We start from the raw sequence: 15,424 nt of genomic DNA on the forward strand, positions 1-15,424 counted from the left end.
AAAGTTAAGAAATGAAATGCTTGGTTTCTCCTGGGTGGAAAAAAAAACTCAACAGTTTCTTAAGGGCTGCGGTGCATTTTCTCAGACATAGTCTGTAAATGGACACTCAGAGCCACTCCATAACCAATTCTCTCCAGCAACTCTCCAGTATAGCTCCACTTGTCATTTTCACCCTGTCCTCGGGAGGGAGGAGAGACTGGAAGAATGACAATGTGAATTGATTAAGCTAAGGCAAAAAAAAAAAAAAAAAGACTTTTTACATTTGTTCTAACATAAGAGATCTCTCATGCTCTTCAAGTTTGCATACACTGAAAAAAATAAACTGTACATATTTTCCAGTTAACAGGACCTTTTGAGTCACAATTACTAAGAAATGTAAATACCTTGTTAGACAAACAGGATTAAACCGACAAGTCGAACAGTTGTCTGAACAAACAAATTCAAATTGACACAAAATCATGTTACGGAACAATTTTTAAGACCTTAAAAATCTGAATGCACAGGTTGTGTCAAGTGCACAAGTCTTTATAGTGTACTTGTACTCTTCCATTTATTTCCAATTCATTTCCATCTGTATCAGCTGTTTTCAATTACAATATCAAGGTCACGATGCATCTTCATGCACCAAGAGGCAAGATTTCATTACAGCTGCTGAGAGCTGTGATTGTATTCCATTAGACTCCATTACCTTGCACAGGTTACAGAATTCCTAATGAACCAATAAAGCTGTCATTAATTCTGGGAAGGTGGGGATAGGGAGAGGTAACACTCATCTTCTGTCGCTTCAATATTGAATGCGATACCGTGCCAAGCTCCACACGGGCTGTAATGACCAGGTGTCAGGTGACTCAGCCTGCAATTATCACCATGGAGATCAGACAACTGGTTTTGCAGAGAGGGAACATTAACAAACGCACCTAATAGCTGTCTTCGTTTTACTGTCATTCTGAAATAATCGCAGCAGCGTGGTTGCCATGGTTAACTCATTAGCGACCCTGGTGAGTGGATGAGGTCCATTGAAGAGAATTGTGTTCTGTGTGTCTTACGGCTGTTTACAGTTCCCTACGGTCTGATTGGTATCTCCACATGATATGGGGCAAAAAGCATGCGTGATCATTACTGGAAGTGCTTCCATCGTCATAGAGACAGAAACATATAGACACACCTTGCATGTGTGATGCAAGTGTCAGCCATATTTGTTGACTGTGCTGAAACTTGTGGGTGCTAAAACCCCAGACATCTCAGTGACAGAACCCATCATTTCAAACATCTTCACTCGGGTTATGCTAGGCTCAAAACATCAAGAAACCTGCACTATATAGGCCTACCTGAGGATTTGTAGAGAGCTTAAGAGCTTAGAAGCACAGAAGATGGCTTCAGTCCTCTCAGCCAGAACAGTGTTTCAGTGCAAACTCCTGCTGTTGACAAAATGGCATTTGACATGAAAAAAAAACATCCTACCTAAAGGTATAGCTAGCTTGTGGGTAGACAACAAGAAATAATTTTGCATTCTATTTTTCTAGTAGTTCTAATCTAGCATAATACTGTGCAGTCAGATCTGGTTTGTACAGTGGAGAACATTTATGTTAATGTGTCTTGACTTAAGCCCATCATTCATTTTGTGACCGGCCACTTACCTAAATTATTAGGTTAGTTCTGTCTACTACACATGTCATCGATATGACGGCTCTAGCTCTTCTTTTGGCAAAAATGATATCTGAGAATGTCTTAAAACTTAGCTCAGGAAAACTGAGGAACTTAATAACCACATAAATGGATACAACTATTATAAAAGGGGCTGTTTACACCTGGCCACTTCATGCGTTTTCTCAGATCGGATAGCTATCTGATTTATCAAAACGATTCCATTTACACCTGGTCACATAAATGTGTTTTTGCAAATCGGATATAAATCCGATCTTCAATTCCCGCGCTATATGCAGATTTAATGGAGTGCACGTCACCAAAAGCAACAGATTTGAGCTGCATTTTATTGATCATCAGCTAATTTCAAAATCAAAGAGAGCAATAAGAGAGAGCGGCAACAGCCCTGGTAAGATCATTTCGTTTCTTTACTTTTAATGAAGATGATTGTGTGTTAAGCGTCTGCGACTTACTTTCACTTTGATTTACGATAGTTTGCACGTTGGCTTGATGACACTCAGCTGCTCATCTGCGTTAATGCGTGTTGCAGTAGCGTCGTCATATCTGACTATAGCCTATATAACACGCTCTCACACGTTTATTTTTTAGCATTTTTGGGAGGAGTAAAATTTACATATGTGGTTTCAACAACCAGATGCATTTACACTTGTCCAGTTTCGCCTGGAATGCGGCCCAGACCACCTCCTGAAGTGGTTTGAGCGATCGGATTCAAATCCGTCTCGAATGCGTTTCGGAGGGCATTTACACCTGGTCTTTTCACGATCGGATAGCTATCCGCAGTGGCGTCATGCCCATTCAAAGTGAGGGGGCACGTGCCCCCTCAGATTTTTCCTCCCTGATAATTTTTTATTTCTTCAGTCTTGTTATAATCAGATTCAGCGCGTTGTTCATCTTCAATCCGCAGCGGTGCCGAGCAGAGCGCAAGTCAGAAACAGAGGACAGGGTGTGTGTGTGTGTGTGTGCGTGCGTGTTCATCTGAGCCTCATTGGTCTGTCAGTGCTCGTCAATGTCAGAATATTTGAGATGACCAATCAAATCAAAGTAGGCGGGCTTTATGTTCACAGAAGCTGAGCGCGAATTTTAGCAGTGAGACTCGACGCTTCAGTGTACAGTCAAGTGCGAGATGTAAGTAGCTAAACTAAACATTTCATATTTGACCGTTTTTTTAGTTCATAAATGTTAAACGAATGACAAAAATAATCAGGCACACGAATATACTTTTGTCTAATTTCGCCATTTTGAACTGAAAATAGGCCTATGTAACGTGACTCGTAATGTAGGCTAATAATTAGTTTACTGTCATTGTGAGGGGAAAAGACGTTTTCATTGTTAGGCACAAGATTAATAATGAATGTGTACATATTGAGAATTAATATAGTACAATTTGTAGCCTTAAGTAAATTAAAAAAGCTCAGCTTTAGGAGGGGAAGGCAAGATCAGGAGACTGAGAGAAAAAGAAAGAGTGATGGATAAGAAGTGAGAGCAGGTATTGACAAATAATCTGCCCACTGACATGGTTTTAAAGCTATTTCTTATCCTTTTTTTGGCCTTCAAACGTCTTGAAATGCACATATCAGAGAAATAAAAAATTTGAACCCCCTACCCACCTCAAATTTAGGACCTCTGTGATTATAAAGCCCTGTCTACGGCCCTGTATTACCGGTAGGCATAAGATCAATAATGAATGTGTACTGTGAATGAATTTAAAAACTTAGTTAGGCTACCTAGCTTTCCTAGTAGCTTTCAGTAAATAAATTCGTCTGAGAAAATGATTCATAAATCAACCTATCAGTTGACCCTATGTTTACTTTCTTCACTGACAGACAAAAATGAAAAGCCTATCAGTCAAAGCTCAACTTTAGGAGTTTTTTTGGCCTTCAAAACATCTTATAATGCACATATAAGATACACATATACTTTAACTTAGTCCTCAGATAGAGGAGGGTTGCTGCTAGCTCCGTTAAGGTATTTCTGTCCCTCCCAAACTGCATTGAAATAGTATGTTTCGCAGCCAGAATTAAAAAAAATTCAGGGGGAGAAACCCCCTGACCCCTCCTAACATGATCCATATCACCCGTCAGAAAACAATTGCAACGTCTCAGATTGTGCCCCCCCAGAATTTTGGCTTGCATGACGCCCCTGGCTATCCGATCACAGAAAACGCATGAAGTGGCCAGGTGTAAACAGCCCCATTATCTGTAGACAGACTCCAGGCAACACATTGGAATTTAAGTAAATACGTGTATGTAAAAATAATTATTTACATAGATTTACTACCCTGAAAAAGCTGCATAACAGATTCCACAAGATATATAATAATAGGCTAATAATAATAATAAACATTTAAATAAAATATACTATATCAACACTGACATAAAAACAGTAATATTGTGAAATATTACAAATTAAACTAGGGATGCACGATATTGGATTTTGGCCGATATTCGATATTTTCAAACTAATTTTGCCCGATGCCGATACCGATATATTTGTATTTTTTTTTAAAGTGCAAAAAGAGCTTATTAAAGTTCTCAGTCAAGAGCAGTGAGTGATTTCCTCTGTGTTTTGTTGTTTTATTAAAATTAAAGGGATAGTTCTCCCAAAAATTTAAATTGTCATCATTTACTCTCTCAAGTTTCTTTCTTCTGTTGAAAATAAAAGTTATTTGGAAGAATGTGGCTAACCAAACAGTTGCTGTACTCCAGTGACTTCCATAGTATATTTAAGCACAAGAAAGAAATGAATACAGGTTTGGAACAACATTAGAGTGAGTAAATAATGACAGAATTTTTATTTCTGGGTGCAGTATCTCTTTAAGGACAAGCAGCAGCATATTATTAGCCTACTGTATCTTTAAGAACTGCACCCGACGCGATTTTCTCTGTTTGCTTTCACTTTAAACATATCCAACTTTGTTTATGTAAACCTTGTGTGTATTTGACAGTATCAGCGCAATAAGACTCGAAAGATTAGTCCAGTATGCAGGTGCTGTGACAGGCTTTTAGTTCCTGTGAGCGTCGGTGTACGCGCTCAGAAAAGCGGATGTTAGAACATCAGCACGTGAATGACATGTTTAACTTGCAAGACTTTGACGCACATGCAAATAATAAACTTTTGTGAATTGTAGTGTCCCGTGAGTGTAACTCTACCTCTGCGTTTACATGTGATGTGATGTGAATGTACGTCGTGTTGTACAGTATGTTGAGATGAAGGCGCCAGAATTTAACTGATAGAATGCACGATACTATGATTTTTCTTCAAAAGCAGATCGTGAAGAGATATTTTAATCGTCCACGATCAAAAACCGCGTGAGACGCACACCCCTAGTTGGAAGTTTAAGTTGCTGGCGCTCATGCTTCGTTCACGGTCGTCACGTGCGCATAGGAAACACGCCACCCTATCGGCAAGGCTCATCTGCAGAAATATTCATATCGGCCGATGCCGATGATGGTCATTTTAAGCTTTTATCGGCCGATACCGATGTTGTCCCGATATTATCGTGCATCCCTAAATTAAACCATTTTCAACTTAAATATGTAGACTATTTAAAATGTAATTTACTCCTGTGATGGCAAAGCTGAATTTTCAGCAGCCATTACTCCCAGTTTTGTGTCACGTGATCCTTCAGAAATCATTTTAATTGATTTGGTGCTGTGTCTGGGAAAGTTACTTTTAAACGTAATGTGTTACAATATTGCATTACTCCCTAAAAAAGTCATTAATTGTGTTACTTAGGTACATTTTATGGAAATCAATGTGTTACATTACTTTTTGCATTACTTTTTCTCACCTAGGCTGGGCTTGCTTATATGTTTTTGATTTAAAAAAAAGAAGTAGTAAAGGCCTTTTCACACCAAAAGTGAAATGAATAAGCCTCAGACCCAGAAGGAAATGTAAAATCACTCCTGAACAGTAGAGGGCGCAGCTCAAACAAATCTTTCAGCTGTGCAGCCATTCTAAATTTCAGAAGAATAGGATGCAGGAGAAGAAAGTTCAATACACTTTCTTCCAAGGGGGTAATCCACCAGCCGGAAACTGAAGTCTGCCCGGGGGCCGCCATTGGCTAGCAAGCCTGCCCTTCACCTGCTGTTAGCATTCCATTGACTCCCATTCATTTTGGTGTCACTTTGACAGCGAATAACTTTACATCCGAGGCGTTTAAAGACTCCATTTGTCCATTGTTTATTTCTAAAGAAACACGACAATGTATAAAAGGCTCCATTACCTTGTATCTTACGTTTTGGCCCCGTAGAAGCAGTTTTTGTAAAAATAGGCTAACGATTACGTTATAACACGCGGCTCTCTGTTGCACAGTAGAGAAATTACCGTATAGAGAGAAGTAGAAGCTCGCGCACAATCGGGGGGACGTAGAGGCATAAAGTCAAGGGAGAAGCCAATAGAGAGTTGTAAAGTTGCTCCTGCTACGAGCTCATGGACAGCTAATACTCACGATCTCCATCTTTGCAAGATTCGGAAGGGAATGATTCAGATTCCTCTTGGCACCGCTACTAGAAGACGTACAACTGTCAGAAAGGTTGCTCACGTCACATTTACGTCGTAAAGCTCAGTTTGAGCCTGCGCAGTACGCTTGGCAATCAGGAAGTGAGTGCTTCTATTTGACTTCACTTTTCTCCGTTGAAGTCTATTGGGTCGCTGTGTCCATTTCTTTTCCTGTCTATGCTTTCTTCAGCAATAAAAACAAAAAATGAAACACAAATGTGATGTTTATCTAAAGTCATTTTTGCTTATTAGTATGGTTGAACTGTATCATCGAAGGTCAGCAGCAAAGACATTGGGTAATAAAGTGAGATTAAATGCATAAAGTATTTTTGTGTTATTTAACAAATTTAATTATTGCAGGTTTGCGTTATATGAGTTTGTATTTCACTGTTTTTATTCATTTAGAGTTATACTGAATCTGTTTTTGTGCAATTGAGATGAGAAAGTTAATGTTCACATTTAGACTAGAACCATCATATTTAGGCAGCACACACAACGCCTCTGCAGCTTTACTTCCGATTTCTCTCAACATGGGGACAGGAGAGCTGTCAGTCAATAAATGGGGAAACAAACAATAACTCAGATATTTTGTCGTAAATTCAAAAGTAATACATTACAAGTTACTTGGAAAAATCTGTTTACGTAACTTGCGTTCCTTGTAATGCGTAACCCCCAACACTATATAAATCTGTAACATTTCAGAGGCATTGGTAAAGATAAATACATGTATATACACAGAATTTATGCATTAACACATTTCCCCCCCCCCTGACAGTTATCTGATCCCAGCAAAACTCAACCACCAATGGTTTGCCTGTTGAGAACAACAATGAATGAACAAATCTGTGGCTTGGCCAGATAACTCCAGTAAACAAGGTAAGAATTATTAGCGTCCCAACCATTATCTCTCATGATAGGTTGTGTAGCTGTAATAGAATGACAGATACATCCCAGATACCTGAGAACAGCCATTATACGAAACAAGCTAAACATGGGGTAGATACACTATGCCCACACCAACCTGCCTCCAGAGACATGCATTCTGAAATGACAGCTGACCGTGAGATGAATATCAAAAGACTTTCTGCTTTACAAGCAAGTGATATTTGAGAATCTGTTATCCAATTCGCTCTTTCTCCCACAGACGTGGTGCTATGCTATCTCTTAGTTCTCACAGCGTGCTGGGGAGCGATATGGAGGAAATGGCATCTGCACCAGTGGAGGCTTACAAAGTGTCTCTCTGTTGTCAAATGTCTCCGCTTGGAAAGACAGCTCTGCGAAAGTTAAGGGAGAGAAGGGAATTTAAATAAGAGATGGGGGACTAAAGTCCTGTTGTCTGTGAAATAACGGTTTATTTCCTGTTCCTCCACACTGACGAGGTTGGCATCAGGTGCCTCATTTGAAGTTGACAGCACAGTGAAGGGTTAGCACACTCACTAGTGGAGTCATGACGCAGATTCCAGCTGATGATCCTGTCATGTTCACTTGTTTCAGCTCGCCTCTCTCAGTGCATTGACAGACATGACTAAGAAAGATTTTTCATTAACTGAAAAAGGAAGACTATCTTTCCCTAAATAAAACGAGTGATGAAATCATCATTGCAACCCTAAAAGGACGAATAAACTCCACAAAACCGTTTAAAGCTGTTTGGACTAAATATGGAGAACAAGAGTTTAATTACTAGCTCTAATCTTCTTGGCTTGTAAGCAATTCAGCAATTTGAATTAGCTTTTTCTCATTAACATCCTTGAACAATAGCAGCACTCTGAGCTTGTATTCACCTAGCATCAGTAATTAAGAGTGATTCATTTTAATTGGTAAATTAATCAATTTTTTAATCAAACTGATGGAATCTCAGCTTTTTGAGACCATTTCCAATGGGTTAATTTGTTGCACATGCTAAAGTAGTTATCAGATTAAAAACAGAACACCACCATGTTTTTTCTAAAAATAACCAACAAGGTTGCTCACACAGATTGAGTAATTTTTAGGTTAGAATTGGGGTTTAATTAATGTGAGAGCAAATTTGACTAATTTTAGGAAGCTACCTTAAAACTGTTCAGCTACAAGTTGCAAAAAAGTAGTTACTTTTTGTTTACACAAGTACAGTAGTTACTTTTTGTTTGCAGGCAATGTACATCATTTTTTAATATATTTATATATATATATATAGTATATATATATATACTCTGTATATAGCAGGACATTTTTTAATATAACTCCGATTGTATTCGTCTGAAAGAAGAATGTCATATACACCTAGAATGGCATAGGGTGATTAAATCATGGGCTACTTTTCATTTTTGGGTGAACTATCCCTTTAAGCAGCGTTGCTATTCAGTTACTGTTAACACTGAATCAGTCAATTCAGTAAGTATCAGTATCAGTAATCAGTAAGTAAATAATTGTGGCAAGGTCATTTACTGGGTTGTAAAAATTGGACATCTCTTGTCGTCTTATTTGACGATTTAATTGAAGTTAATAATTGTTGACTCTTAGGTTGCACTCTAAGATTTCTTTTCATGTCTCTTTAAATGCACCACAGTCCACTGGCTCTTAAACACAGATGGCTTTAATATATTCATGGCCCTGATGTGTAACCTTTACTATGTAAACACTCTTACACCTACTTGAAATGATCCTGTGAATGAGTCAAGGGTGTAAGTGAGCCTGCTGCCTTCAGTACAACATCTGGATTTCACCATAGGTTGAAATGACACCAGCTAATATAAGAACTGTCACGAAAAGGACAAAGGGTGACATTTAAAAACTTTCCGTGGGTGGAAAATTTGCATGCATCTTAAAAGGCATAACATTTTTTTAAGGTTTAATTTGTCATTTTCACAGTTTGCTCTGGTACCAGGGGGTCTTTGCTTAACTCATTTCCTTGAAGAGAATGATAAAAAATAATTTCTTAACCATGGAAGAAAAATACTAGAAAATTCATTCAAGCATTCAGAGTTTCTGCAAGTACGACCACTAAAGCTATTTTGCAGGCACATATTAAGTAATGCCACATTACGACAGCCCAATCAGAATAAATTTGGAATCTAAAGGATTGTTGCAACCTTCAGGTGCAAATTAACCCATAAAAAAAAAAAAAAAACACATTGAAGAAGTGGTTTATCCCTGATTCAGAACATATTGTACTTTTAGTGTTATGGCTCGTATGGTTAGAAGCTTAAATTACCATTAACTTTCTTAGCTGCACTCAAATACCCTTTTGCTAGACATTTTAGTGGGTAGCCTTTGTATGACATCAGACCGAAAGTAACTGTACAACTTTCTGCAAAACAAAACAAAACACTGATACTTTTTTCAAAAAGTCATACGGAAAGACATGATGTTGAGTAAATGATGACAGAATTTCTTCTACAATGTGTTAGTTTGTAATATGTCTCCTCTCTAGGAATTGTACTAGTCATGAATGATACCTCAAAAAGTGCAGCTGCCGAGGAGAGGTGTGTTATATGACTTTTCAGACTTGCATTGTAGGTTACAGTTGAATTCTTGAGACAAGAATATCAGACACCTGGTGTGGGACTTGCAGCAAAAAGGACCCACCTAGCAACTATCACTATCTATAACTATCACTCAGAATACCACAGCAACCACATAGCAACACCCTAGCAACCACCCAGAACACCTCAGCAATACGGCAGTATTTTAAGCACTACTCAGTTTTTACAGAAAAGCTATGTAAAAATCTAGTGTCAGTATTTATCACATCTGTAGAAGCAGTATTCCACTGAAAATCTCTTTTTTTTAATTGTATTAAATATATACTGTACGCAGCACGACCAGATAATACATGGAGAAAAGCAGAGCTACACAGGGAAAGTACTACATGCTGCAAGTACCTCCACTGCCTGCTGACAATCTATAATAGGTGTCAATGTGGCAAAGTGTGCTCTAGACACTCGGTGGGGAAAACTTGTTAATCTCCATATGGATATTACCATACTGTTCTCGGTGCATGTACACTTTTGAGCCGTCATACTTGAGGTCTCCAGATGTCAATATTGGATTTCGCTTTTACAGAAGCACTCAGATTCCTCGACAAGTTTGAGATGTGGATAATTGGAGGTCGTTAAAGGGGCCGGGAAGAAGTAAGGATGTTATTTTAGTCTTTGCCTGCTTCAGATTATGACTTGCTACATTAACCATAAGTGCAGGTAGAACTGAGGACACACTACATTAGGTAGCAAAAAAAAGTTAAAACCTCGTCTCTTCTCCTTCAGTGACACAGAAAGACTCTGTCAGCATCTGACACACATGGGTGGAGGAGACAGCGAGATACCAGAGATGAGCTTAAGTGAAGATTTTAGAAAGTTTAACACGGTAAGAAACATGGCCAAAATAGGGGATAATAAAACTATATTAAGAGACAGAGCAGCTTTAGTGTCCAATGGAAGCTAAAACACTAAAGCTGCTCTGTCTCTGCACATCACTATTATAAAGGACTGGGAAGTTCCTCAAAGCCAAAGTAATAATAGCTAATAATGAAGCTGAACAAAACCTGATGCAGTTTAAACATATATTTAAACGCACAAAATAATAGGTCTCTAGGGACTTTAGTTTCTGGCACGTTATGCACAAGCACATTGACCTTCCAACTGCATCTGCAATCTGTAAATATATTTTGCAAAGTAAAAATAATTACTTTTGGGGTCTGCTTCGCTATATAATCAAGCTCTCCCAAAAAAAAAAAAACATTGCTGTGATCTTGCCATATACAACCTATTACAAACCAATTAATATGGAGACGCGTAAAGAAAGAGATATCCATCCTGGGGTCATCTTTGGTTACTGAAGCGTGTCTAAAAGAAGAATGATTAAAGTATAACATTACCTGCATTATAACTAATTATCATGTGAACAATGCACGTACTCAAAGCATACAAGAAAAGTTTAAGAGATGTTATTATAAAGATGTCAGAGAGAGGCACAGCAACCATAGAAAGGTGCGATCAACCATGTGATTTTAGTTCAAGTCAGCATGCAACAGAAATTTTGATAGTCTTTTCTTCATTATTGTGATGTATATACAATTGAAACGGGTTCCAAAGCATGAAAAGAAATGTATAGGGCAGGAGTTGATTTTGTCAGTCAATATTTACTTTATATACACTTAACATTTATAGAGGTAAAATACAAACACAAACAAATACAAATACAAAAAACTGTAATACAGGCAACTTAGGTAAAAAAAACGAACATCTGATAAATACTTTAATATGACCAGTACAAATGTCCCAGTTGAAGATGAGTCAGTATTGGTCCCCATTGCAGATGTAGACAGTATTATATTGCTTAAAAGTCTGTTTAAAATCAACAGAACATTTGTTAAAATGTTCCCTCATGCACCGGTCCCTTTCAAAGGTTTAATACAAAAGGGGAAAGCAATTATGGTTGAATATATTTAATAAGAATCCAACCGACTCGTTCACAAACTACCCACGGTCCCCCCTCCCTACTTCCTATATAAAACAAGACTACTCCTCCACTGCAAAGACAGAAACACATTTATATGGTCACCAAGAAGAACTTTGGGACAATTAAAGCAAGACTACTTCCGAAAAACAAAGCACTTGCCTGCCTCTTCAGTAACAACACAGCAGAAATGAAATGTTCCCCAGACACAGGGAACATAATCATCATGTTCATCTGGTGTTAAGGGATGGGGGTGTGTGGGAGGGCCGACAAAGGATTAAATGGGAAATCAAAATGAATGGGAAGAGCAAAAGGGAACAGTGGAAATGGGTGACGAGACAAAATTATAATGCTGGGTGATGGAAAATAAATGAAGAGAGGCGGAAGGGAACACGCATGTAAACAGTGCATGAAGCAGAAGCGCAGAAGTATTTTATGGATGCATGGGTGCTTTTAGAGGTCATCCCAAGTCAGACAAGAGATGAGAATGTGATCCAGACTGTGTCAATTTCCTTCCAGGGTTACTGTTTGAAAGTGTGAACAAGTTACAATGGGCTTTTTTTCAGGCTTGAACGGCGCATGAGTCCACTTATTACTTTACCATGTGCATTATCACTAGGCATCAAATGGGCTTCATGAGAGTTTGGTCAATTAATAATCTGTGAACCTGTATCCTTATATTAATCATCTATGTGCCATCTAGGACTGTAACCAGCAATATATTAGTGGAGACGCAAGCAGATTTTTTTTTACTTGAGACATAATACACCGTTTAAAGCCCTGGCACACACTTTATAAGCTGTCAAAAACAGGCTACTGAAAAATCTCTGTGTTTATCTGTCTGCTGAGGATTGTGAAGTCTGTGTCCTCTTCTGGACTCAACTGAGAGATGGAATGAAAGAGAAGGTGAAATGTTTGGGTACGATCTACGAGTCTTTCGTCCATTTCCAGGTGTGGAGTGAACAGTTTAGGGGATCTGAAGCTGCAGTTCTTCTTCCTCATCTTCATCAGGGTCACTATGGGGGCCGTCTGCGTCCTCAGGCCCAAAACGCGTTGAAGCTGATGTCATCATCTTGCCAAAGAGGCCAGGATTCTGCTGACGCCTTAGCCTTTCCCCAAAAAATATAAAAATAAATAAATAAAATAAATAATAATAATTACATAAATCAAGTAAATACATAAAGACAAACGAGAGAAGGAAAGAAAAAAGGATGAGAAATCCGTAAATCACAGTGGAATCAAAAATTATATCTAAAAGTATTTTTTTTTTTTTTTTTTTTACATTTTAAACAATAATGTTGTAATGTACTCTTCAAAATGACAGTAGAAAGTCTGAGAAAAGGTCTAGCATCATTTGACACTGTTGATTTCATATCAGGTTGTTCATACACTTTTAAATGGAGCTTTAGTCACCATAAGTAACTTTAAGTCATGAGGATTCTTGACATCTCCATTACGTCAATTAAAATAAGAACAAGAAACAAGAGGTTGAACAACAAAAAGGAGCTCTAAGAATCATAGTAACAGTTTATCTCCATTATTACTGGCATGACAACCACTGGCAAACAATAATAATACATGCTAATAGATAAATAAATAAAATACATCAGTTCAGCTATAGCTGAGGCCAGTACTGCATCAGAAAATAAACATGGGCAAATGCAAATTAGCTCAGAACGAGTAACCAGTGGGCAAATTAATGTAATAAATAAATCATAGTTTTTTATGATGATGATTTATATCATATCTGAATCTTTGCGAGTATTAGAACAGCAAACACAAAACAGGTGGTCATTAGCACAGACAGTTATTTCTGACAACACTCTTTTTAATGCCCATCCTTTTTCTTTTGGACTTTTTGGCTCTCTCTATGTCTCTATTGTTGTCAGGCACTGTATTTGTATGTTTTTGATGTAATTGTAGGGAAATATTGGCCCTGTGGCATGTTAGGAAACATTTCCTGGCCATTAAAGTGCTGCTGGGGTAAACAGACAAGGTAAAACAATCCCAACAACAAATAATACAGGTAAAAGAACAAGAGGTTGATGTAAGAAATGGAGGGAGAGAGAAAAACACCCTCTCATCTTTGAACAGCTGATGACACACTACTGTATATTGTTAGTGTTTGAATAAGTGAACAGATGAAAAGCTTCTCTGGGTGTATTCAGGGGTGTATAAGGGCCCAGGATCCTCCAAGAAGAGGGACCCTAATGTCAGGAAACACTAAACATTGCTAAAATACACATTACACTATTTTGACCACAGTGGCTCACTCACAAAGGCTAAAAGCTTTTTGAGTCAAAAGCTTCATAAATACAGAGACGCATACAAATAGTGAAACAAAATTGTTTCTTGTTGAGCCCACACAGTGACTCATGTCTTCAGGGTTTATCTGAGAGACCATGAATATTTTAGCATTTTAACATTTGGGTGGCAGATAAATAACATGGACATAATTATTTAAAATGTAAATACATGTAAAAAGGATAGTTTTTCTTGTAGTTTTCTGTCAGTTCTAGATAGTTCTTCAAACCAAAAATCACCAGAGACTACAATACTGTGTGTAATAATTACCGAGTGATTTTTATCTTATAAATGTTATATATTTATCTATATGTGTATATATAAAATATAATATATTTTAAAATGCAGTTTATTCCACTGAATGTAAAACAACATGATCCTTCATAAATCATTTCAACATTCTCAAGTAACGTCTATTCATCAGTGTAATGATGTAATCTTGTAATGTAATGTAAATGTAAACTGATATTTCCTAATAACACACTACAGCAAAAGATATACTGTAAAAAACTGGCTTGAAACCACTTTTTTGGTGAAAATACTAACGTGCCTAATACTTTTGCACAGTACTGTGGACTGCTGTCATTGCTTGACATTTCATGTCAACTACTCATTTACAATTCAAGTTCTGATCAGCAACTCTCCTAGCCTTTTATTCTTCAATTTGTACATTGAGGCAAAGAATAAACTCAGACCCTCAGGCATATTATCTGTTCTGTTTTTATGCAAAACATTACACCATCATTTAGGATGTGGAATTGACTTCTGCACTACCAAACCAATGGAAAACCAATGCGACCAATAGGAAAGCAGCAATGTAATTGTTCTACCCCAACGCTACTGGCACAGAGACATGTACAATAAAGAACATGTCAGTCAGACAAAGCAACCGTGAAATCACGACACCAATGTCACGTGCATGATAATCCCATTCTACACCACAGACATTTTCATTATCCTTTGTTTGATTTATTTATTAATATATCCCCCTCTTCAACTCCCCCATACATAACGCAGAGACACTCGCTCCCTTTCTCTAGTTCTCTCTACCACACAAAGCTGATGAGTTGCCTGTCACTCAGTGGAGGTGTGCTTTAAGTGCCTGCCTTTTAATGCCTGTACACTCAGATAAGAAAGCAACCGGCGAGCTACATTAAAGCTGCACAGATCCACACCATCAGCTCTCTCGATCTGATCTATCTCTACACAAAGCCTCATCACCATGTCTCCGTCTTTGTGTAGCTCATTCCTCCACGCAGAACCGTATCTGGCACATTCCTCAGAGCTTTCAAGCTATCAGGTCTACTATCAGACTACTGGCAGGAGTGTACTGCTATACTGTTAGTATATCCATGTCTTTGCATATGAAATGCTTTTGTACATAAATCACCAGATCTAATTTAAGATTTTTTTATATCAGTCATAAGATTAAGAAAAGCCATAAGAGAGCAACCTCACACTTCAATTTTAAAGAGATCGTTCACCCAAAAATGAAAATTCAGTCATAATTTACTTACCCTCA

At 37.9% G+C, this 15,424-nt stretch overlaps 1 protein-coding gene across 1 annotated transcript in view; it reads right to left on the reverse strand.

The window, feature by feature from the left end:
* Positions 1-12,237: 12,237 nt before the first annotated feature.
* Positions 12,238-15,424, reverse strand: part of ccdc102a (coiled-coil domain containing 102A) — a 76,008-nt gene continuing 72,821 nt past the window's right edge. Inside the window, exon 9 of the mRNA XM_056267309.1 lies at positions 12,238-12,707. Within this exon, the coding sequence (XP_056123284.1) occupies positions 12,566-12,707 (142 nt within the window). The 3' untranslated portion in view covers positions 12,238-12,565. The remainder of the gene's footprint in view (positions 12,708-15,424) is intronic.

Source organism: Rhinichthys klamathensis, unplaced genomic scaffold, assembly GCF_029890125.1.
Source record: "Rhinichthys klamathensis goyatoka isolate OS25496 unplaced genomic scaffold, OSU_Roscu_1.1 h1tg000258l_1, whole genome shotgun sequence".
NCBI lineage: Eukaryota > Metazoa > Chordata > Actinopteri > Cypriniformes > Leuciscidae > Rhinichthys > Rhinichthys klamathensis.